The sequence below is a fragment of the Somniosus microcephalus genome, chromosome 4 (genome assembly GCF_052327205.1).
Source record: "Somniosus microcephalus isolate GS21.2 chromosome 4, FLI_Smic_1.0, whole genome shotgun sequence".
Taxonomy (NCBI): domain Eukaryota; kingdom Metazoa; phylum Chordata; class Chondrichthyes; order Squaliformes; family Somniosidae; genus Somniosus; species Somniosus microcephalus.
This window is the reverse complement of record NC_140990.1, coordinates 84,442,177-84,467,524: the sequence shown is the minus strand read 5'-3', so window position 1 is coordinate 84,467,524 and position 25,348 is coordinate 84,442,177. Positions and strand designations below refer to the sequence as shown.

The window sequence follows — 25,348 nt, the reverse complement described above, 5'->3', positions numbered from 1 at the left end:
ATAAAACATCTTAGGATTTTCCTTTATTTTGCTCGCCAGTGTTATTTCATGGCCCCTCCTCGCCCTCCTAATTTCTTTTTTAAGTATGCCCCTGCACTTTTTATACTCCTCTCGGGCTTCCTCCGTCTTTAGTCTTTTGTAACTGCCAAAAGCCCCCCTTTTTTTCCTAATGCATTTTTGTATATCCCTTGTCATCCAAGGTTCCCTTTGCTTGTTGGTCCCACCCTTGACCTTTACAGGAACATGTTGGCGTTGTACTCTCTCTATTTCCCTTCTGAAAGTCTCCCACTGTTTTGATGTGGATTTTCCTATAAGTAGCTGCTCCCAGTCCACTTTGGCCAGATCCTGCCTTATCATATTAAAATCGGCCTTCCCCCAATTTAGAACCCTTATTTCCGGGCCGTCTTTGTCTTTTTCCATGACCACCTTAAATCTCACCGAATTATGGTCACTGTCGCCAAAATGCTCTCCTACTGACAGTTCCACCACTTGCCCGGCTACATTCCCTAGAATTAGGTCCAGTACCGCCCCCTCTCTTGTAGGACTTTCTACATGTTGGCTCACAAAGCTCTCCTGGATGCACTTTAAGAATTCTGCACCCTCTAAGCCTTTCACACTCTGACTATCCCAATTAATATTGGGGAAGTTGAAATCCCCCACTATTATTACCCTATTATTTTCGCACTTCTCTGAGATTTGCTTACATATCTGTTCCTCTATCTCCCCCTGACTGTTTGGGGGCCTATAGTACACTCGCAGCAAAGTGCTTGCCCCCTTTTTGTTTTTAAGTTCTACCCATATGGCCTCATTAGAGGAACCCGCTAATATATCGTCCCTCCTTACAGCAGTAATTGACTCCTTAATTAATATTGCAACACCCCCTCCCCTTTTACACCCCCCTCTGTCTCGCCTGAAGATTCTATACCCTGGAATATTGAGCTGCCAGTCCTGACCCTCCCTCAACCATGTCTCCGTGATAGCAACAATATCGTACTCCCATGTGTTCAACAACAACTTCAGTTCATCCACCTGGTTTGCAAGACTCCTTGCATTAAAATAAATGCCTTCCAGCCCTGCCATATTCCCTTTTGCCTTCATATATTTGCTCTGCCTTCCCAGCTGACTTGTTTTTTCCTCCGTATTTGGCTGTAAATCACCCCCTACTATAGCTCCACTCTGTATCCCATCCCCCTGCCAAGTTAGTTTAAACCCCCCCCAGCAGTGCTAGCAAACCTCCCCGCAAGGATATTGGTTCCCCTCTGGTTCAGGTGTAAACCGTCCGACTTGTACAAGTCCCACCTTTCCCAGAAGCAGACCCAGTGATCCAGGAAACTAAAGCCCTCCCTCCTGCACCATCCCTTTAGCCACGCATTCATCTGTTCTATCTTCCTATTCCTATACTCACTAGCATGTGGCACTGGGAGTAATCCAGAGATTACAACATTTGAGCTCCTGCTCTTTAATCTTCCACCTAGCTCCCTAAATTCTTGCTGCAGGACCTCATCCCTCTTTTTACCTATGTCGTTGGTACCAATGTGGACCACGACCTCTGGCTGTTCGCCCTCCCCCTCCAGAATGCCCTGCAGCCGCTCAGTGACATCCTTGACCCTGGCACCAGGGAGGCAACAAACCATCCTGGATTCACGTCTATGGCCACAGAAACGCCTATCTGTTCCCCTTACTATAGAATCCCCTACCACTATTGCTCTCCCACTCTTTTTCCTCCCTTCCTGGGCAGCAGGAGCACCCCCAGTGCCAGGAAGTTGGCTGCTGCTGCCTTCCCCTGGTGAGTCATCCCCCTCAACAGTATCCAAATCGGTATACCTGTTTGAGAGGGGAATGGTCACAGGGGTCTCCTGCACTACCTGCCTGCTTCTATTGCTCCGCCTGGTGGTCACCCATTTCCTTTCTTCCTGTGCAGCCCTTACCTGCGGTGTGACCAACTCACTAAACGTGTTATCCACGACCCTCTCAGCATCGTGAATGCTCAACAACCCATCCACCCGCAGCTCCAGCGCCTCAATGCGGTCTGCTAGTAGCTGCAGATGGATGCATTTCCAGCACACGTGGTCATCAGGGGCACCGGCAGTGTCCCTGAATTCCCACATAGAGCAAGAGGAGCATATCACGGGGCTGGGCTCTCCTGGCATGACTTAACCTTTAATTAATTTAAATTAATTTACTATCACCAATTAAAGATATCTCTAAGGCGCTTGTATAGTCTACCAACAGTCCCTGCTACACCAGAAAAAACCCTAGTAACTATAAACTACAGAGTTAAAGTTTTATAAAAGAGAAATACTCACCAACCAATCACTTACCTGCTCCCTGGTGACGTCACACTCTGATTACTTTTTACCTCTCTCCCCGCTGCTGAGTTGGTATGCCTCGCTGGTCCCCGCTGCTCCGAGTGGTCGGGCCTCGTAGCTGCCACCGGTTTTTAAGCCGGGCTCCTCCTCGCTGCTCCCCGCTGCTCCGAGTGATCGGGCCTCGTAGCTGCCGCCGGTTTTTAAGCCGGGCTCCTCCTCGCTGCCCCCCGCTGCTCCGAGTGGTCGGGCCTCATAGCTGCCGCCGGTTTTTAAGCCGGGCTCCTCCTCGCTGCTCCCCGCTGCTCCGAGTGGTCGGGCCTCGTAGCTGCCGCCGGTTTTTAAGCCGGGCTCCTCCTCGCTGCTCCCCGCTGCTACGAGTGGTCGGGCCTCGTAGCTGCCGCCGGTTTTTAAGCCGGGCTCCTCCTCGCTGCTGCCCGCTGCTCCGAGATTAGGCGGTGGTCTGTCCAGCAGTCATCAGCTCCTGTCATGGCGGGGGTCATGAGGACATACTTCCGGTCCCTCGCTCGGATGATGACATCGTCCAGCAGATGCCAGTGTTTGGAGCGAGGGTGCTGCCATGAAGCCTTGTACTTGTCTCTCTGACGGAACATGGTGTTGGTTATGACAAGGCCATGTTCTAAGCATTTCGACAGGAGGAGGGTACCGTTGGAGTTGGCTTTCCCTACCCACTCTCTGCTGATCACACCTCCCCAGAGGTTTGTGTCCTTTCCAACTCTGGCGTTAAAAGTCGCCAAGGAGGATCAGCTTCTCGCCCGTTGGGACTTGGGTCAGAGATTGTTCGAGGCTGGAGTAGAATTCCTCTTTGGTCTCGTCTGGGGCTTCCAATGTTGGGGCATACGCACTGATGACTGTAGCGCACTGTTTCCGGGCTAGGGTGAGCTGAAGAGTCATGAGGCGCACGTTTATACCACAAGGGGAGTCTCTGACACGCCCAACTAGTTCATTTTTATGGCGAAGCCTACCCCATGGAGGCGGCGTTCTTCTTCAGGTTTGCCTTTCCAGAAGCAGGTGTAGCCACTACCTTGCTCCTTGAGCTGGCCTTCCCCTGCCCGCCAGGTCTCGCTTAGGGCAGCGATGTCAATGTCGAAACGTCTGAGCTCCCGGGCAATGTTCCGGTTTGTCACTGTTGGGGTCCATGAGGGTCCTGATGTTCCAGGTCCCGAACTTCATTTTAAAGGGTGGGAGATGCCTGTGCGTGAATTCTTTCAACGTGGGTCCCTGGATTTGGTGTCACAATGTAAGTGGTCCCTGGATTTGATGTCCAGATTATTTTCCAGCCATTTTGAGATATCCCTTACCCTGACAACAGAAAAGCAACACACCCTCCGGGACTCTCAATCATAAGAACATAAGAACATAAGAAATAGGAGCAGGAGTAGGCCAATCGGCCCCTCGAGCCTGCTCCGCCATTCAATAAGATCATGGCTGATCTGATCCTAACCGCCAATCTACTATCACAGAACCATCTCCTGAATCTAACAGAATTAGACACACGAAATAGGAGCAGGATCAGGCTATACGGCCCCTGGGCCCACTCCGCTACCCCCAGGGCCATGTCTGATCCGAACCTAGACTCATGTCCAAATTCCTGCCCGCTCCCTGTAACCCTTAATTCCCTTTACTTCTAGGAAACTGTCTATTTCTGTTTTAAATTTATGTAATGATGTAGCTTCTACAGCTTTTTGGGGCAGCATATTCCATGGACCTACCACCCTCTGAGTGAAGTAGTTCCTCCTCATCTCAGTTTTGAAAGAGCAGCCCCTTATTCTAAGACTATGCCCCCTAGTTCTAGTTTCACCCATCATCGGGAACATCCTCCCTGCATCCACCCGATCCAACCCCTTCACAATCTTATATGTTTCAATAAGATCGCCTCTCATTCTTCTGAACTCCAATGAGTAGAGTCCCAATCTACTCAACCTCTCCTCATATGTCCATCCCCTCATCCCCGGGATTAACCGAGTGAACCTTCTTTGTACTGACTCGAGAGCAAGTATGTCTTTTCTTCAGTATGGACACCAAAACTGTATGCAGTATTCCAGGTGTGGTCTCACCAATACCTTGTACAACTGAAGCAATACCTCCCTATTTTTATATTCTATCCCCCTAGCAATGAAAGCCAACATTCCATTGGCCTTCTTAATCACTTGCTGCACCTGCATACTAACATTTTGAGTTTCGTGCACCAGGACCCCCAGATCCCTTTGTACTTCAGTACTTTCCAGTTTCTTGCCATTAAGATAATAACTTGCTCTACGATTTTTCCTGCCAAAGTGCATAACCTCACACTTTCCAGTATTGTCTTCCATCTGCCAAATCTCTGCCCACTTACTTAGCCTGTCGATGTCCCCTTGCAGGTTTTTTATGTCCTCCTCACTCACTACTTTCCCTCCCATCTTAGTATCATCTGCAAACTTTGATATGTTACACTCGGTCCCCTCCTCCAAATCGTTAATATAGATTGTAAAGAGTTGGGGACCCAGCACCGACCCCTGCGGAACACCACTAGTTACTGATTGCCATTCTGAGAATGAACCATTTATCCCAACTCTCTGCCTTCTGTTAGATAGCCAATCCTCTATCCATGCCAGAATATTACCCCCAATCCCGTGATTTTTTTATCTTAAGCAATAATCTTTTGTGTGGCACCTTGTCAAATGCCTTTTGGAAGTCTAAATACACTACGTCCACTGGTTCCCCTTTATCCACGCTATATGTTACTTCCTCAAAGAACTCCAGCAAATTTGTCAAACATGACTGCCCCTTCATAAAACCATGCTGACTTTGTCCTATTAAATTATGATTATCCAAATGTCCTGTTACTGTCTCCTTAATAATGGACTCCAAAATTTTACCTACCACAGATGTTAGGCTAACCGGTCTATAGTTTCCAGCCTTCTGTCTACTGCCCTTTTTAAATAAGGGTGTTACATTAGCAGTTTTCCAGTCTGCCGGGACCTTTGCTGAGCCCAGGGAGATTTGGAAAATTATTACTAATGCATCCACAATCCCTTCCGCCACTTCCCTCAAGACCCTAGGATGTAAGCCATCAGGTCCAGGTGATTTATCCGCCTTGAGTCCCATTATTTTACCGAGTACCACTTCCTTAGTGATTTTGATCATGTTTAGCTCCTCCCCCCCCATAGCCCCCTGTTTGTCCAGTGTTGGGATATTCTTAGTGTCCTCTACTTTAAAGACTGATACAAAATATTCATTCAGTGTTTTTGCCATCTCCATATTTCCCACCATTAATTTCCCGGTCTCATCCTCTAAGGGACCAACATTTACTTTAGCCACCCTTTTTCTTTTTATATAACTATAAAAACTCTTACTATCTGTTTTTATATTTTTTGCTAATTTACTTTCATAATCTATCTTCCCTTTCTTAATCAACCTTTTTGTTATTTTTTGCTGTCTTTTAAAGTTTTCCCAATCCTCTATCCTCCCACTAGATTTGGCTACCTTATATGCCCTTGTTTTTAGTTGAATACTATCCTTAATTTCTTTACTTAGCCACAGATGGCTGTCTTTTCTTTTACACCCTTTTCTTCTCAGTGGAATATATTTTTTTTGGAAGTTGTAAAATATCTCCTTAAATGTACACCACTGATCATGTATCATCTTACCCTTTAATCTATTTTCCCAATCCACTCTACTCAATTCCACTCTCATACCTTCATAGACTCCTTTATTCAAGCTTAGCACGCTTGTTTGAGATCCAACCTTCTCACCCTCCAACTGAATATGGAATTCAACCATGTTATGGTCACTCATTCCAAGGGGATCCTTTACTAGGACATTTTTAATTAATCCTGTCTCATTACACAGGACCACATCTAAGGTTGCTTGCCCCCTGGTCAGTTCAGTTACATACTGCTCAAGAAACCCATCCCTAATACACTCAATGAACTCATCCTCAAGGCAGCCCTGCCCAATTTGATTTGTCCAATTAATATGATAGTTAAAGTCCCCCATAATTATAGATGTTCCCTTATTACAAGCCTCAACTATTTCCTGATTGATACTCCATCCAACAGAGTTGCAACTGTTAGGAGGCCTATAGACTATGCCCACTAGTGTTTTTTCCCCTTATTATTCCTTATCTCCACCCAAACTGTTTCATTATCTTGATCTTTTGACCCAATATCATTCCTCTGTATTACAGTGATTCCTTCCTTTATTAACATAGCCACCCCACCTCCCCTTCCTTCCTGCCTGTCCTTCCTGATCGTTAAATAACCTGGTATGTTTAATTCCCAGGCATTGTCACCCTGCAGCCATGTTTCTGTAATGGCCACAAGATCATACCCATATGTAGTTATTTGTGCCATTAACTTGTCTATTTTGTTACGAATGCTACGTGCATTCAGATAGAGAACTTTCAAAGATGTTTTGTGACACTTAGTTCCTGCTTTTGCCCTTTTTATTACTTTACCTTTTACTCCATACCTTCTGCCCCTTCCTGACACGCTCTGGTTTTTAATTTCCCCACTGCTACCTAAGTCTATGACCTTCTCTGTTGTCATTTTTATTATTTGCTCTCTAGGAACCTCCCCCCCACTAGTTATTTTAAAGCCCTCTCTACAGCCCTAGTTATATGATCCGCCAGGACTCTCGTCCCAGCACTGGCCAAGTGAAGCCCGTCCCAACGGAACAGCTCCCTCCTGCCCCAGTACTGGTGCCAGTGTCCCAGGAAGTAAAACCCATTTCTCCCACACCAGTCTTTGAGCCATGCATTTAACTCTCTAATTTTATTTGTCCTAGCCAAATTCGCTCGTGGCTCAGATAATAATCCAGAGATTATTACCCTTGAGGTTCTGTTTTTTAATTTGACCCCTAGCTGCTCATACTCCTTTAACAGAACTGGCTTCCTAGTCCTATCTACGTCGTTTGGACCAACATGGAGCACGACAACTGGATCCACCCCCTCCCACTGCAAGTTTCTTTCCAGCCCAGAGGAGATGTCCTTAACCCTGGCACCGGGTAGGCAACACAGCCTTCGGGACTCTCGCTCTCGGCTGCAGAGAACTCTATCTATCCCCCTAATAATACTATCCCCTACCACTACAACATTTCTATTTACTCCCCCCTCTTGAATGGCCCCCCGTTCCATGGTGCTGTGGCCAGGTTGCTCATCCTCCCTGCAGTCCCTGCTCCTGTCCCCACAGGGAGTAAGAACCTCGAACCTGTTGGACAAGAGCAAGGGCTGCGGCTCCTCCAACACTACCTCCTGTATCCCCGTACCTGCCTCACTCGTAGTCACACCGTCCTGTCCCTGACCATGGGCTACATCTGAATTAATTAACTTCATAGGTGTGACCACCTCCTGAAACAGAGACCAGGTACTTCTCCCGCTCCCTGATGTGTCGCAGTGTCTGAAGCTCAGACTCCAGCTCATCAACACGGAGCTGGATTTCCTGTAGCAGCAGACACTTGTCACAGACGTAATCACCGTGAGCCTCAATGGGGTCCACGGCTCCCACATCTCGCAACAGTAACACATCACCTGCTCCATTCTATGTAATTAATTCCATTTTTTATTGTTAGTTATGGACACCCTCTGCCCGATTTTAGATGCTAGTATCCCCTTTAATTAATTGAATTTAAATTAAATCAATCCCTCTAATTACACCAGTTAAATGGTTTACCAACAGTCACTCTGCACCAGAAAGGCCTTATTAACTACAACCCACAGAGTTAAAGTTTGAAAAGAGCACCTAACACCTGACTTACCCTAACTCACACTTACCCAAACTCACAGCACTCTCTGCTGACGTGCACTCAGTGCTTGCTCGCACTAGCACTGGCCTTTTGATACTGTTTGTTTGTTTACAGCCAAATGAGTCACCCCTGCTGATTGGTTAGAAAACTGGTTTCCACTGCCTGCTGTGCCAATTTACTCCTACTGCAGTGTAACCTTGTTTTACTCTTCTTAAACCAACAGAATCCCAAATATTTAACTTTTCCCCTTTACTTAAACTGCTTAAGTAATCTTATCAAGAATGGTTTAAAGAGAAATAACAATTAAAGAACTCTCACACTTACCCAAACTCACAGCACTCTCTGCTGACTCGCAATCCTGACTGTAAAGACTACGATCTATCTTTCTAATTATAGAATCCCCTATACTACAATGTTTCCACTCTGCTCCTCCACCCCTTGGACAGCCTCCTGTTCCACGGTGCCTTGGGCAACATTCTAGCTGTCCTTCCCAGTCTTTATCCTTATCCTCACAGGTATTGAGTACTTTGTATCTGTTGGACAGGAGCAGTGTCTGCTGGACTTCCTTCACTACTTCTCCTACATTCCCCTTACCCGGCTGACTGACAGTCACACTCTCCCCTTCCTGCACCTGTGCTTTCTTCTGGTGTATGACTGTACTCAAGTAAATTTTCCAGTAATTCCTGCTCCTCCCTTATATGTCGGAGTGTCTCTAGCTCGGACTCCAGCTCACTGACTCTGAGCTGGAATGTCATGAGGCAAAGACATTTGCTGCAGATGTGGCAGTCTGGGACAGTCTCGTTGTTCACAAACTCCCACATACTACAATCCCCACACACTGCCTGGTCTTTATTAATGAATGAATTTATTTTTTGTTATCTGTAGTTTATTTCTTGAACTGTGATTAATTACTTCGCTATTTATCAGTTATGAGCATCTTTAAAAGCAGTTAGAATTCAATCAATTACCTCGTTTTCCTTTGACTTACATTTACTTGCACTAATAAATCCTTACTAAGTCAAGCTTAACACTAACTACTAAAGAGACTAAAGACACAAAGGGATATCGATATTCTTACTGATATACTTATGTTAATTTGCTCTGCTGTGTGTTGATTATAACATCACTTTTTTCTGTGTCCTCCGGTGTGATTATTTATTATTTACTGTTGCTCCTTGGTTTTAATTACAGAGCACCTCCTTCCCTCTCAGCATCCAATTCCCATTCTCACCAAATTCCCCTTACCACTCTGTTTAGCAAGCCACTCCGTTTAGTAGATTCTCCAGCTCTGTGCCACACCGCTCATCCTCCTCTAGTCCCTCCTCCAAAGGTATCTCTGACCTCAGCTATTCCACTCACTTTTCCTCCACATTCTTTGACTAAAATGGCAGCTGTTGTTACCCAGAACACTCCGCACGAGAATAGGCCCTATCAATGCTGCCGGGCCCGGTGTGCGCAGGCCCAGGGAGGGCTCGGTGCAGGGCGGGTCCCGCATGTGCGCTGTGCCGACAGTCGGGTAATGGCAACGGAAGGTGGAGAGAAGATTCCGGAGCGGGGAGGAGGCGGCGGAGCACAGTGGAGCAATAGAACCGGCGGGGAGGCTTTATAAACACTCGGGGTGGGCCTCAGGCCCCGAACAAGAGCCTCCGGGCCGGGCGTTTGCCCCGAGCGGGGCAGCAGCTGCGGGGCTTTCTCCCGGTGACAGGCCCGGGGTAACGGCCGCCATCTTGAGAGGCTCAGGGGGCAGCAGGGTGCATGTGCGGCCCCCTTGACCAGGAACCAGGAGGAGAGAATCTCGGCAATTTCTATCCTGGACTCACAGTGATGGCTTTTGTAAACTCCTTTTACAGGCTGTGAGAAGGGCAGCATTTACACACCGCAAACTCAAACCAAACATCACATCAAGATCTGACAGTGTCACTCCATTCATCAGGTCCTGAATATCATCGGCCTTTGAATGTGGAAGGAGAAATGTTTGTCTGTTCTGTCTGTGGGAAAAGATTTCAAACATCAGCGTGACTGGAAAGGCACCAAGACTCTCACACCCGAGTGAGAGTGTTCCAGTGCACTGACTGTGGAAAGAGCTTTAACCAGTTACACAGCCTGAAAAATATTGTTAGATCCGTGTGTTAAGGGAGACACGGAATGCAGGAGTTGATTTAACAAGTGTTTACTGAACAAAGTCTGGAGGTGAACTAACAACACAAGACGCTACACAGGCTTATATACCCGAGTGGTCACTACTGGTACTACAGTATACAGGGGCTTCAAAAACATAGTTCCTCTTAAAGGTACATACACTACTATTCCTCCCCTTTTAGATAAATAGTACATAACATTTTAAGTAATCATTAAATAACATTTTTACAAGAACAATAATATACACATTTGCTGAAGTTAATCAATTACAAATTCAGTCTCTCTGGGGGCTTCCTGACTCGGTCCGGATAATGCCTTGGTGGTGTAGTAGGTTTCGGTGGTGTAGTAGGTTCTTTTGGCAAGGTCGATTCGGCTTCAATGCTAGTGTCGGGTTCATCTGGTTCCAGTATCACCGGATCGGAGGTAGATACTATGGGTATCTCTGCTTCATCACTATGCATATAGAGTTGTGGTGTAGGTTGTCCTTTTTCGGATGACTCTATGATCTGGTCAGCATGGTGCCTTATTATGCTTTCTCCAATGTCCACGGTATACATCAGCAGTCCTAGTCATGTGCAAATAGTTCCATGCTGCCATTTCTCGGTACGGTAGTCCCGGGCCAAAACTGGTTGACCTATCTGGAAGGTTCTAGTTGGCCTTTCATTCATGCTTTGAAATTGCTGGTTCTCTACGTCCCTTCTGACGTTTGGCTTGACCAAATCCAGCCGGCATCTTAGTCTTCTATTGAAAAACATCATGGCGGGGGTTTGGTTTGTAACCACATGTGTTGCATTCCTGTACGCAAACAAGAAGTTATCTACCTTATGTTGTAGATTGATGTCTTCATTACCCATGGCCTTTATGGCCTTCTTGAAGGTCTGGACAAACCTTTCAGCCAATCCATTGATGGCGGGATGGTATGGGGCAGACATGTAGTGCTTAACCCCATTGTTTTTTAAGAACTTCCTGAATTCTTCGGATACAAATTGCGGTCCATTATCAGAACAGATCTATTCAGGCAGCCCATTCCTGGCGAATATGGTACTTAATACTGTGATGGTTTTTTCCATGGTGGTGGAGGACATCTTTATTACCTCCGGCCACTTGGAGTGTGCATCCACCGCAATTAAGAACATTGAGTCCATAAATGGACCAGCAAAGTCGATATGTACCCTTTGCCATGGAGATGAGGGCCACTCCCATGGATGTAGAGGGGCTTGTGGTGGGGCGTTTTGGACCTTCTGGCATCCTAGACAGCTCTTGGTCATTTCTTCGATGTCTCCATCGATACCTGGCCACCACACAAACGCTCTGGCTAAGTTCTTCCTTTTCACTCCACCCAGATGCCCCTCGTGAAGCTCCTTTAGCACTCTATCCTTGAGTTTGGGTGGAATCACCACTCTGGATCCACACATCAAGGTTCCTCGGCACACTGACAGCTGTTCTCTTCTTTGCGAGAATGCTGGCAACAGTGGTTCACCATGTGCTGGCCATCCCTTCACCGTTAAATCGTAGACTCGTGAGAGAGTCGGGTCATTTCGCGTTTCCTTTTCAATGGTAGAATTTGTCACCGGTAGACATTCCACTATGATCGAGTGGAATATCTCCACTGGGTCCACTGTAGGAGCCTCTTCCACCATTGGCAACGGTAGGCGCGATAACCCGTCAGCATTCCCATGCTGTTTTGTTCCTTTGTACTCGATGTCATATTGGTGTGCCCCTAGGAAAAGGGACCACCTCTGTAGCCTTTGCACTGTCATAATGGGAACGCCCTTTTTAGGGTTGAATATGGAGACGAGGGGTTGATGGTCAGTCAACAAGGTAAACTTTTGTCCGTGTAGGTAATGGTTGAATTTCTTCACCCCCCACACCAGGCTGAGTGCCTCCCTGTCGATCTGGGCATAGTTACGCTCAGCTGAGTTCAATGGGCGTGACGCAAAAGCTATCGGCCGCTCCGAGCCATCAGGGAATCTATGCGTTAATACCGCTCCCACGCCGTAAGGGGATGCATCGCACGCCAGTCTAATGGCACCGGCCTTGCCTTAAAAAACTTGGGAATTGCCGCATCTTCCACTTTTATTGAGGCGGTGGCGCCTTTCAAGGTTCCTAGTTCCTGTTGAAACACTTCTTTGGCGTTATCCAAGATTTCTTTTAATCGTCCAGGTATGACGTCATCATCGTTTTTTTTCTTACTGGTCACTGTCAGTGCCTGAATGGAGTGCCAGTCTAAACGTATCTTTCTGATCCATTCACGTCCCAACAATGGCGGACCACCATCTTACAGAACGTATAAATACAATTTCTGTATTTCCTTGCCGTTGTATACAACAGGCACCCTTATTTTCCCTCTGGGGTATACTTTCTGCCCCGTATATGTCTTCAAGACAATGGATGTGTCTTTCAAAGGTATATGCGGAAATAGCTGCTCGTAATCCCATCGACTCATGACGGTCAGAGCTGATCCTGTATCTAGCTCCATTTTGACTGGGGACCCCGCTATCGTGAGGGTAACCCAAATGGTCTGGTAATCTTCTTTGGCAATTACATTATGTAATTTGAGACAGCTTAGTCTCTTATTTCCGGAGTCGCTATCGCTCTTCTGGTCTTCAGAGCTACTGTCCGTCATCATTTGTACCTTTCTGTACTTTTCCTTATTGACCTTTTTACTGTCAGTGGATTTCTTTCCAGATCTGCATACACGTGTAATGTGTCCCATCTTTCCGCATTGCCTGCATGCTTTGTCCTTGAACCAGCAGTCCTTCTGGTCATGGGTGGATCTGCCACAGCGATAACATCTCTCGAAACCCCATGTCATTTCATGGGTGCCGAAGTCCTGTGGCTTTTGCTGTATCTCTGCAGCTCCTCTTGCTGCTGCTTCGTATGATACAGCCACACTTAAAGCCTTGTCCAGTATCAAATCTTTCTCAGAAAGCAGTCTTTTCTGTGTTCCTTCGCTTAGGAGACCGCAGATGAATTTGTCTCATAGAGAATCTGCCAGTCCTGCCCCGAATTGGCAGTGCTTTGACAGCTTTCGTAATTCGGTGAGGTAATCAGCGTTACTTTCATTCTTGTGCTGATTCCTCCTGAAGAATTTGAATCGTTCCGCTATCAGCAGCGGTGTTGGGTTTAAGTGCTCCTGTAAGGTATCAACAATCTCCTTAAAATTCTTGACCATCGGTTTGGCTGGAGTGATCAAGTTTCGTAACAGCCCGTATGTCCTTGCGCCCATCAGATTTAGAAGTACCGATGCCTTTTTATCATCCGCTACTTCATTCGCCTTGCAATATACTTCCACTCTTTCCACATATGTGATCCAATCTTCTATATCACTATCGAAAGCAGTAATATTGCCAGTCTTCGGCCTCTTGAAAATCTAAAATGGCGCTTCCCGCGCTTTTCTTTCTTCCCCGCCGAGTTAAGATGGCGTTTCCCGCCGCTGCCGCTGCTGCCAACGCTGTTCTCCGCGGTTCCCGTTGCAACCTGCAGCTTTTCGCGGTATTTCTATTTTTTTTTAATATATCGCTTCAATAGTTTCTCCGTTACTTGGAGAACCGTTCCCATCATGGAGCGGACACGCTGGGACTTTCCTCTCCCTCTGCTCGGTCCGAACGCCGACCTGCTTTGCAGCACCGGCCGCACCCTGAGTGCTCCACCCTCTCTCTCTCTTTGCTTCTGCTTCCCGACTCGCTGCCCGGCCCCGTTGCAGAGCCACCCGATCGAGCTCTAGCCCACCGCAGCCCAGGAAGGATCAGTGCACTACCTGCCACCAGCCCGTTTAGCTGGGGAAACCACAGACTGGAGACCAAGCCTGGCCCTCGTTTTCGAGTTTCTTCGAGTTATTTATTTATTTATTTATTCATTTATTTTTTCTTCTGGCTTCGACCTTCATCTGAGGAATCGATCCCCTTGAGGTGCTGCCGAATTGCAGGTAAGTTCGTTTCTAACTCGTCGCCACTGTTAGATCCGTGTGTTAAGGGAGACATGGAATGCAGGAGTTGATTTAACAAGTGTTTACTGAACAAAGTCTGGAGGTGAACTAACAACACAAGACGCTACACAGGCTTATATACCCGAGTGGTCACTACTGGTACTACAGTATACAGGGGCTTCAAAAACATAGTTCCTCTTAAAGGTACATACACTACAAATATCACCCCATTCACAGCGGGGAGAAACTGTACACGTGTTGTGTCTGTGGACGAGGCTTCAACTGATCATCCAACCTAGAGAGACACAAGGACACCCGCACCATGGAGAAACCGTGGAAATGTGGGGACTGTGGGAAGGGATTCAATTACCCATCTGAGCTGGAAACTCATCGACGCACTCACACTGGGGAGAGGCCGTTTACATGCACCGTGTGTGGGAAGGGTTTCACTCAGTCATCCAGCCTCTATACACACCAGAGAGTTCATACTGGAGAGTGACCGTTCACCTGCATTGAATGTGGGAAGGGATTTACTGCTTTATCAACCCTCCTGACACACCAGCGAGTTCACACTGATAAGAGACCTTTTAAATGTTCTGACTGTGAGAAGAGCTTTAAAAGCACAAAGGATCTGTTGACACACCAACAAGTTCACACTGGGGAGAGGCCGTTTACCTGCTCCATGTGTGGGAATGGATTCACTCAGTCATCCCACCTTCTGATACATCAACTTGTTCACTCTGATAACAAACCTTTTAATTGTTCTGACTGTGAGAAGTGCTTTAAAAGTAAAAAGGATTTATTGACACACCTACGCACTCACACTAGGGAGAGGCCATTCACCTGCTCCGTGTGTGGAAAGGGATTCACTTGTTTGTCCCACCTTCTGACACACCAACTTGTTCACTCTGATAAGAGACCATTTCAATGTTCTGACTGTGAGAAGAGCTTTAAAAGCAAACAGCACCTGCTGAAACACCAACGCACCCACACTGGGGTGAGGCCGTTCATCTGCTCCATGTGTGGGAAGGGATTCACCCGATCATCCCACCTGTTGAGACACCAGCGTGTTCACACTGGGGAGAGGCCGTTCATGTGCACTGAGTGCGGGAAGGGATTCACTGATTTATCCGACCTTCTGACACACCAGTGAGTTCACACCGGGGAGAGATCGTTCACCTGCTCTGTGTGTGGGAAGGGATTCACTCAGTCATCCCACTTCACCGAACACCGACATGTTCACACTGATGAGAGAGACCTTTTGAATGTTCTGACTGTGAGAAGAGCTTTAAAAGCACAAGTGGTCTGCTGAAACATCAACGCACTCACACTGGGGAGAGGCCGTTCACCTGCTCCGTATGTGGGAAAAGATTTACTGATTCATCCTACCTGCTGACACACCAGCGAGTTCACACTGGAGAGAGGCCATTCACCTGCTCTACGTGTGGGAAGGGATTCACGGATTCCTACAACCTGCTGGCACACCAACCTGTTCACACTGGGGAGTGGCCATTCACCTGCTCCATGTGTGGGAAGGGATTCACTGATTCATCCAACCTGCTGACACACCAGCGAGTTCACACCGGGGAGAGGCCGTATACCTGCTCCGTGTGTGGGAAGGGATTCACCCAGTCATCCTCCTTACTGAGACACCAGCGAGTTCACGACCGACTGCAAAGATTGGATTCTGCTGTTATTGCTGCTGTTAATCACATCCAGGACTGAACCATGTTGATTCTGACAGTTGAGGTTTGTTTCTGCTGATGTTCATAACCCTATAACTGGGCTGGAGTTTAATATTCTGGATAAATGTCAAATAAATCAGCTTTGTTTCAAACACACTCTGTGTCGAGTCTGTGATGTCTCCATGATAAGAGGAGACTAATTGATGTCCTGTTACTGACTGCTCCATTTTTGGTCCGTTTCTCCTTTCTTACTCTGGGTTATTTCAGTCTAATTGGCCTTCTACCATTCTGGGAGTCCCATGATACAACGATAATGGAGTTGTTGACTAATCACAGCAATCAATCTCTATCAATGAGTCTACAACAGACCCAGGTATGAGGTGAGGAAAACCCCAGTGGTGGAGAGCTTTAGGAGCCATCGGACCAAAGTCACCTCTTCCTCCCGATCATTCTACACTGACCACATGTCATGTCTCAAATTACTCACACACTGTGTCCCCAAATCTTATTCTGTGAATGAAATCGGTCCAATTTATATTTGAATGAATCAACACTAACTGCTTCCACCATCTCCCTAGGGAGCCTGTCCCATAGATTGACCACTCGCTCACTGAAATATTGTTTCCACAGATTGGATATGAATTTACCCCCTTCAAGCGCAGGCCGTGTCCTCTGGTTCTACTGTTCTGGACAGGGTGAAATAACTTGTCGTGCTCTACATTATCCAATCCCTTTAGAATCCTAAAAACAGCAATCCTATCACCTCTCAACCTTCTCTTTCCAGTGTGAACAGGCCCAGTTTACATAACCTGGACATGTTGGCTCGATACTCAGTTAAATTCTGACACAAACCCTTTGATGCTTCTTAAATTACATTAACTGACACTTCACAGAATCCTAGAATGATACAGCACAGAAGGAGGCCATTCGGCCCATTGTGCCTGTGCGGCTCTCCGATAGATCCATCCAATTACAAAAGCAAAATACTGTGGATGCTGGAAATCTGAAATAAAGAGAGAAAATGCTGGAAATCCTCAGCAGGTCAGGCAGCGTCTGTGGAGAGAGAAACAGAGTTAACGGTTCAGGTCACAGACCTTCCGTCAGAACCTTTCATCACACATTATAATCTAATGTATTACTCACTCTGGTTTAAGCTTATATTGTGGTTAATAACGGCAAACTCTGTTGTTTCTCCTGATCTGATTACAGTTTCCAACCAGTCGATTCAGCGGAATGTCCTATCAGTGTGGCCATGGCGACCTGTCTGCGGTGAAACGCCTGTTTGACTTCTTGAAAGTGCAAAGTATCTGCAGACAGACTAACACACTCACACTGGGGAGAGGCCGTTCACCTGCTCCATGTGTGGGAAGGGATTCAGTCTATCATCCAACCTGCTGAGACACCAGTGAATTCACACTCGGGAGAGGCCGTTCACCTGCTCCGTGTGTGGGAAGGGATTCAGTCTATCATCCAACCTGCTGAGACACCAGCGAGTTCACACTGGGGAGAGACCGTTCACCTGCTCCATGTGTGGGAAGGGATTCAGTCTATCATCCAACCTGCTAACACACCAACACACTGACACTGGGGAGAGGCCGTTCACCTGCTCCGTGTGTGTGAAGGGATTCACTCAGTCGTCCAACCTGCTGAGACACCACTGAGTTCACAAGTGACTGCACGGATTGGATTCTGCTGTTAATCACATCCAGGACTGAACCATGTTCATTCTGACAGTTGTGGTTTGTTTCAGCTGATGTTAGTAACCCCTATAACTGGGCTGGAGTTTAATATGTATCAATGTCAAATAAATGAGGTTTGTTTCTCACACACGCAGTGTGTCGGGTCCTTGATATTTCGACAATAAGACAAGCTGATTGAGGACTTGTTACAAACTGAGTGGAATCCATCTGAGAACTGAGATCCCACAACTTGTTAAAAGATGGATCTACAAGATGTCCACGTCTGACAGGACAGAAAATTCTATTATATCACAGGGTCCACTTAAACGCTCCAGGGCAGTGAGCCCCTGCAATATTGGATTTTAACCTATGGGAAATATTCTGATAATCTGTTATTGTCACGAGGCAAAGCAGCCTTGTTACTTTAACATCAGTTTAATCAGACTCAATGGACAATCCGATCTCCAAAGGGAAACGTCTCCTTAAAGCTGACGGTGTCGGCAGTTCTGCAGCTCATTTCTCAGTGTGAGCGTGTCAGAATGAAAAGCTTTAACAACAGCCGATGTTTCACAAAGGGAGACCTCACCAGAACGAAGGCCATTGGTGGAGTTTAATGGGCTGTTTGTGTCACTGGGCTACAGGAGGCCATTTTTAACCGAAGGAAAACTGGTCACAGCAAACAGAGAGTTTAACAGACTGTCCCTGGTCCACTCGAACCCCACCTTCCCTCTCTCTCACTATTTATGGGCACTGCTGCAGTAATTGCTCCTCTGACCTTTCCTCTCTTGTCCCTCCTACACCCCTAATACACAGCCCGACACAATCTCCCTCCCCCTACATCCTCACTGTGCTGGAATCCACACCAATCTCCCCATCTGCTCCTTGTTCTCTCCCTGGATCCTAAAACTACTAAAACTACTGAACTCACTCTTCCCCTCCTGAAGTCTACAGGCTCTAAAACTGAAGCTCGGTGTCCCTCAGTCCCGACTCCTTGATTTACCTCCCCTTCTCTCCTCCTCTTTCCCCCTTGGTTGTGTTCCACACTCTGGGCCTTGGGCCTTCCCCGGAGATTCTCCGTATGAACAGGTGGGATGTGTTTGGAGACAGGGTGTCCCAGCTCTCCATCTTTAAAGGGACAAGGAGACAACCAGCTGGGCTGAATGGCCCTGATTTATGACATCACTGCAGTGCCTAGCAACCAACCTCCCTGAGCCCTGCTCATTATGGGCTGGGTTTAGCTCAGTGCTGTTACAGGAAGGGAAACAGGAGCAGGATTCGCCCCGTGTGGAGCCCAGGATTAATGGGGAGAGGTACAGGATCAATTTATACCTTATTGAGTGAGAAATGTCATTGTCCCGGACACTCCCTGTCCCTTGGTATCTGTGTCGGGGAGTGGCTGATGGATTTACTCTGTATCTAACCCGTGCTGTACCCGACTGGAGAGTGTTTGATGCTGACACTAGGGGCTCAGCTCCACGAGCACAACATTTAACCCAAAGATGATCTGATAAACCCATCAGCTTCTCCCCTGGACACAGGTCCTGAGGGACAGGGAGTGTCTCTGATATTTTGGTCGGTGTCATTGATCAAGTTTAAACACCTCGCTCACATCTCCTCTCACCCCGCTTTGTTCTAATGAGAAGTACCCCAGTTTCTCTCATCTCTCCTCCTGGGAAAGAGAAGTTCACCTCAGTTAGAAACTCAAACAGGCGCTTCACTGCAGACAGGTCATCATGAGGAAACATTTCTTTACCCAGTGAGTTATTATGATCTGCAATGCACTGCCTGAAAGGGTGGAGGAAGCAGATTCAAGAGTAACTTTCAAAAGGGAATTGGATAAATATTTGAAGGGAAAACATTTACCGGGATATGGGGAAAGAGCAGGGGAGTGGGACTAATTGGATAGCTCTCCCAAAGAGCTGGCACAAGCATGATGAGCCGAATGGCCGCCTTTTGTGCTGTATCATTCTCTGATTCTCTGATAACTAAAGCCTCTCATCCATGGTATAACCTCAGTGAATTTATTCTGCAGCCTCTCTGTGGCCCCGACATCCTTCCTAGTGTAAGATACCCAAAACTTATTCTAACTGCAGCCGAACCGATGGTTTTGTTTTCTACGCCCCATTTATAAAAAACCTCGGGTAACATTTTTAAACCACTTTATAAACTTGTCCTTCAACTTTTAAAGATTTGTGTATCTGACCTCCCTGTAGATTTTAGAGATATTAACATAACATGGTTAAAATACATTGAGATCAAAAGTCTGATATAATGTGTATTATGGGAAAGAGAAGTTTAGTCTGAGATAGAAACTCAAACAGGCATTTCACTGCAGACAGTTTGCCATGGCAACACTGATAAGACATTCCATTCACTGAATCAACTGGTTGGAATCTGTAATCAGATCAGGGGAAAGAACAGGTTTTGTCTGTTACTAACCACAATGTTACTAACCACAATATAAGCTTAGAATCAGAGCATGGTTCCAGCACAGAAGGAGGCCATTCGGCCCGTCGAGCCCATGCCGGCTCTCTGCAAGACCACTTCAGCTAGTCCCACTCCCCCGCCCTTTCCCCGTAACCCTGCAAATGTCTTTACTTCAGATACTTATCCAATTCCCTTTTGAAAGCTGTGATTGAATCTGCCTCCACCACCCTTTCAAGCAGTGCATTCCACGTCCTAACCACTCGCTGCGTAAAAAAGTTTTTCCTCATGTCGCCTTTGGTTCTTCTGCCAATCACCTTAAATCTGTGTCCTCTAACAGTTTCTCTCTATCTACTCTGTCAAGACCCCTCATGATTTTGAACACCTCTATTAGATCTCCTCCCAACCTTCTCTGCTCTAAGGAGAACAACCCCAGCTTCTCAAGTCTATCCACGTAACTGAAGTCCCTCATCCCTGGAACCATTCTTGTAAATCTTTTCTGCACTCTCTCTAAGGCTTTCACATCCTTCCTAAGGTGCGGTGCCCAGAATTGGACACAATACTCCAGTTGAGGCCGAGCCAGTGTTTTATGAAGGTTCATCATAACTTCCTTGCTTTTGTTGCCTCTTGTTGCTGGCTCCAGGCACTGGAGCGGTTCCTGTGTGTTCAGCTCTCAGCTGCAGTCAGTACCTGGGCCGGGCTCAGCACTTTACCCAGCACATCTATGTCCATGTTGTCATACTTGACATGGAGGGGCTGCGCAGGCTTCTCGTCCACCTTGGTCAGGGCGAGAGGTCCCGACCACTCGTACAAGTCTACGGGCATGTTGCGGCCGCACTGCGGACAGCCCGGGCTAAGGCTGTGCGAGCTGGAGCTGCGTGAGCTACATTGGAGAAGGTTGAGATTCCAGAAATAGTGGGGAACCAAGGGGCTAATGCGAGTGAGGAACTTAAAGTAATTCATATCAGTCGAGAAAAAGTACTTGAGAAACTAATGGGACTAAAAGCCGACAAATCCCCTGGACCTGATGGCCTACATCCTAGGGTTCGAATAGAGGTGGCTGTGGAGATAGTCGATGCATTGGTTGTGATCTTCCAAAATTCTCTAGATTCTGGAAAGGTCCTTGTAGATTGGAAGGTAGCAAATGTAACCCCGCTATTCAAGAAAGGAGGGAGAGAGAAAACAGCGATCTACAGGCCAGTTAGCCTGACATCAGTCCTCGGGAAAATGCTGGAATCCATTATCAAGGAAGTGGAAAAGGGCACTTAGAAAATCATAATGGCCCAGAAATTTGGATCGGGGGCTTCCCGCAGGTGCAAGCCCCTGACCTGCACTTACCTTGCGTGCCGGCCGCTGAGCTGTGGGCCCCCGTGGAATTCCGATCCGGGGCCTTCTCCAGCTGCCAGCGCGCAGTGCTTGTGTATCCCAGGGGCGCAGTTAGTTCGCAGCGTCCCCTGGGATCACGTGGGTCATGGGGAGCCAATCGGAGCAGGGAATGCTTCATTCATAAGTTTGACATGAAGAGCTGTCAAAACTTATAAATACTACGGCCCCATAACATCATTAAATCTTCAAATAAATTTTTTAAAAATCACATTTCACATGAAATAACCATTTTAAACAATTTAAATTTTTGAAAAAAATAATTTTATTTTCTAACGGGGCTAGAAATAAACTTACCTTACTTTAAACCTGTGGAAAAAATGTTTTAATTATAATTAATTCACCACTTACCTTGTAAAAAGCAGGCCTTACACCTGCTTTTCAAATGTGTAACTTCTGGAGACTTACCCTCCCGGGAAAACCTGCAAAAAAAAACAAAGTTCGATGCGCACGCGCTGCCTCTCCCGCGCACACGTTCGACCTCTGAACCCCTTCGTTCAGGGGAACGGAAGTGCCGGTTTCCCGCGCATGCGCAGTGCATGCAGGAAACCGGCACTTCCATTGGGCCTACGGGTGAGTACCCCGTGCGCACTCACCCATGGAGACCCGGATTTCTGGGCCAATATGATTAGGCAGAGTCAACATGGTTTTATGAATGGGAAATCATGTTGAAAAATGTATTATCCTGTAACAGACCAGGGTTCCTGGGGACAGACCCCACAGACCCATCTCCATTATCTTGTAACAGACCAGGGTTCCTTGGGACAGACCCCACAGACCCATCTCCCTTATCCTGTAACAGACCAGTGTTCCTGGGGACAGACCCCACAGACCCATCTCCCTTATCCTGTAACAGATCAGGGTTCCTGGGGACAGACCCCACAGACCCATCTCCCTTATCCTGTAACAGATCAGGGTTCCTGGGGACAGACCCCACAGACCCATCTCCCTTATCCTGTAACAGATCAGGGTTCCTGGGGACAGACCCACCTCCCCTCGCAATGGTGATTCAAAGATACTGTGTAAACCTTCACCTGTATGGGTCTGATTCGCTGATCCCCACCCGATCAGACAGGCTCTGTCTGAAGGAGTCTCTCAGATAAAGTCTGATCTTTTTTCGTATGATAGTAACAAAGCAAATCAAATGTCAATATCTAAGTCAGATATCTAGGCCAAAGCTTCCTGTGTAACAGTGTGGATATCTTGTCGGCTGCCTGTGAATTTCCTCTGAGGGCAGTGCTCAATGATGGGCTCCAGGGTCTGATCAGGAGCTCCACAGTCACATGATGGGGATGCTTTAATCTTCCATCTATGGAGAAGGTGGCAGCATCTACCATGACCGTTTCTGAGGCAGTTGATGGTTGTCCACTGTTTGCAAGGAATATTTGATCCGATGACTATTAAACACTCCCCAGGCTGCAGGTTCTGTGGCAGATCCCAGCCCTTGCCCTCTCCGTTTGTTCTCAGAAGTCTTTGTCCTGAGTTGAGAGTCTCTCTGGAGATGGTGCTGGGGTCGATGGGGTTTGAAACATTCACTCAGTGGGTCTCCTCACTGTGCTCTCACCCTCCACCTTTAATGATCACCAATGGGATTGGGTCTGTCCCTTTTGAACCATTCAGTGTTCTGGGCAGGGGGTCCATTGCCCCCCTGGTGTTTCCATTGACTGTTGAACCCTTAGCTATGAGTCTGTGCACTTCCCCAGATATCTGAGGGATTCGAGTGGTGGGAGAGAATACAAGGAGTCTCTTTATACAGAGGGTGTCCTTCTTTCACCTGATTGGTCTTCAGGGGGTGGAGGAGGTGAACCCGGGGCAGGGGGCTGATGCTAATCTGGACTTGTGTGGAGGGAGTGAGATATCGGGGCTGAAACTCCACTCCTGGTCCATCGCTGCCACTGGTACATTTCGCCCGGTGAATACGACGGACTCCCCGGGTTTACACTCTCCCCTCATTTAAACATAGATGGTGCAGTGTGGGAGGTGAGGGAGGAGTCTGCTCATTCCCGGGGGCAGATCAGACAAAGTGCTTTGAGTGGTGGGTCCAGCAGTGAAACTGAAACCAAACCAAAGGGAACAAATAAAGATCCAATCCAAGGGAACAAGCAACGGGACAATGGGAAGAAACCACAACCGGCCCAAAAGTGGGATAATCTCCCCAAAAGGTCAGTGCGGACAGTTAGAAACTCCTCCTGGTGACTGTGTGCCTGCAGGACTCGTCTTCACTCCAGTGTTTAAAGGCACAGAGCGCTGGCCTCACACCCAGGGGGCAATGTGTGGGAATTCCAGGGGCAGCAAGGACATGCCCGGAAATACCCCGGAGCAGTGAAGGCCCACTGGGCCCCAGGACAAGCTCATTGGAAAACCCGGGGCAAGGGCAAATTCAAAACGAAGTTTGCAGGCGCGATGCTCTATTCACACATCGAAGGTGAGAGAGATGCTGTGGGGCACACACTAAGTCCAGTAGCTGAAAGTGATTAACAGACTGGGTTTTGTGTTTAGTGATCCCGGACGTGTTACCGATACCTTCTCTGGACACCAAGGCTGGAAGCGGAACTCTGGAATGTATGGGGAGCTGGGACTTGTCCATGAGAGTAACCGAAGGTCTGAGAACTAAAATAATCTAGAGTTAGAAAGGAGAAAAGGCCCAAAAATGGAGCAGTCTGTAACAGGACATCAATTAGTCTCTTATCTTGGAGAAATCAAATACTCGACACACTGTGTATTTGAAGTGAAGCTGATTTATTCGACAGATAAGCAGAATATTAAACTCCAGCACAGTTATTGGGGTTATTAACATCAGCAGAAACAAACCCCAAATGTCAGAATGAACATGGTTCAGTCTTGGATCTGATTAACAGCAGAATCCAACCCCTGCAGTCACTTGTGAACTCGCTGGTGTCTCAATAGGCTTGTTGAACGAGTGAATCCCTTCCCACACTCAGAGCAGGTGAACGGCCTCTCCCCTGTGTGAACTCGCTGGTGTTTCAGGAGATCAGCTGTGCTTTTAAAGCTCTGCTCACAATCATAACATTTAAATGGTCTCTTACCAGTGTGAACAAGTTGATGTGCAGCGAGGGTGGATGACTGAGTGAATCCCTTTCCACACATGGAGCAGGTGAACGGCCTCTCCCCGGTGTGAGTGCATTGGTGTTGCATCAGATGTTTTCTGCTTTTAAAGCTCTTCTCACAGTCAGAACATTTAAACAGACTCTTATTAGAGTGAACAAGTTGGTGTGCAGTGAGGCTGGAGGAGTTAGTGAATCCCTTCCCACACACTGAGCAGGTGAACGGTCTCTCCCCAGTGTGAACGCCCTGGTGTTTAATCAGTTCCTCAGAGCTTTTAAAGCAGTTCCCACAGTCAGAACATTTAAACAGACTCTCGTCAGTGTGAACTCGCTGGTGTTTTGGCAGGTTAGGCGATTGAGTGAATTCATTCCCACACACGGAGATATTAAACTGTGTGGCAACAGTGTGAAAACCTTGGTGTCTGAGCATGTTATATAACAGACTGAATCGCTTCCCACACACGGAGCAGGTGAACGGCCTCTCCCCAGTGTGAACTCGCTGGTGTGTCAGAAGGTTGAATGAAGTAGTGAATCCCTTCCCACACATGGAGCAGGTGAACAGTCTCTCCCCGGTGTGACTGCGTCGATGAGTTTCCAGCTGGGATGGGTAATTGAATCCCTTCCCACAATCCCCACATTTCCACAGTTTCTCCATGGTGCGGGTGTCCTTGTGTCTCTCCCGGTTGGACAATCGGTTGAAGCCTCGTCCACACACAGAACACGTGTACGGTTTCTCCCCGTTGTGAATGGTTCGATGTTTTTTCAGGCTGTGTAACTGGTTAAAGCTCTTTCCACAGTCAGTGCACAGGAACACTCTCACTCGGGTGTGTGTGTCTCGGTGCTTTTCCAGTCACACTGATGTTTGAAATCTTTTCCCACAGACAGAACAGACAAACATTTCTCCTTCCACATTCAAAGGCCGATGATATTCAGGTCCTGATGAATTGAGTGACTGTCAGATCTTGTTGTGATGTTTGGTTTGAGTTTCCCGTCT

At 47.3% G+C, this 25,348-nt stretch overlaps 1 protein-coding gene and 1 pseudogene across 1 annotated transcript; one reads left to right on the top strand and one right to left on the bottom strand.

Annotated features, from left to right (window-relative positions):
- Positions 1 to 14,405: 14,405 nt before the first annotated feature.
- Positions 14,406 to 16,444, top strand: LOC147119398 (uncharacterized; annotated as a pseudogene).
- Positions 16,445 to 24,080: 7,636 nt separating this feature from the next.
- On the bottom strand, positions 24,081 to 25,009 carry LOC147119397 (uncharacterized). Its single transcript, XM_085985001.1, has one exon. The coding sequence runs from the start codon at positions 25,007 to 25,009 to the stop codon at positions 24,167 to 24,169; it is 843 nt and encodes a 280-aa protein (XP_085841127.1). The 3' UTR covers positions 24,081 to 24,166.
- Positions 25,010 to 25,348: the final 339 nt, after the last annotated feature.

What these genes read in the sequence shown, in the direction of transcription:
- LOC147119397 (XM_085985001.1), bottom strand. Translation starts at nt 25,009, where the DNA reads ATGGAGAAACTGTGGAAATGTGGGGATTGTGGGAAGGGATTCAATTAC.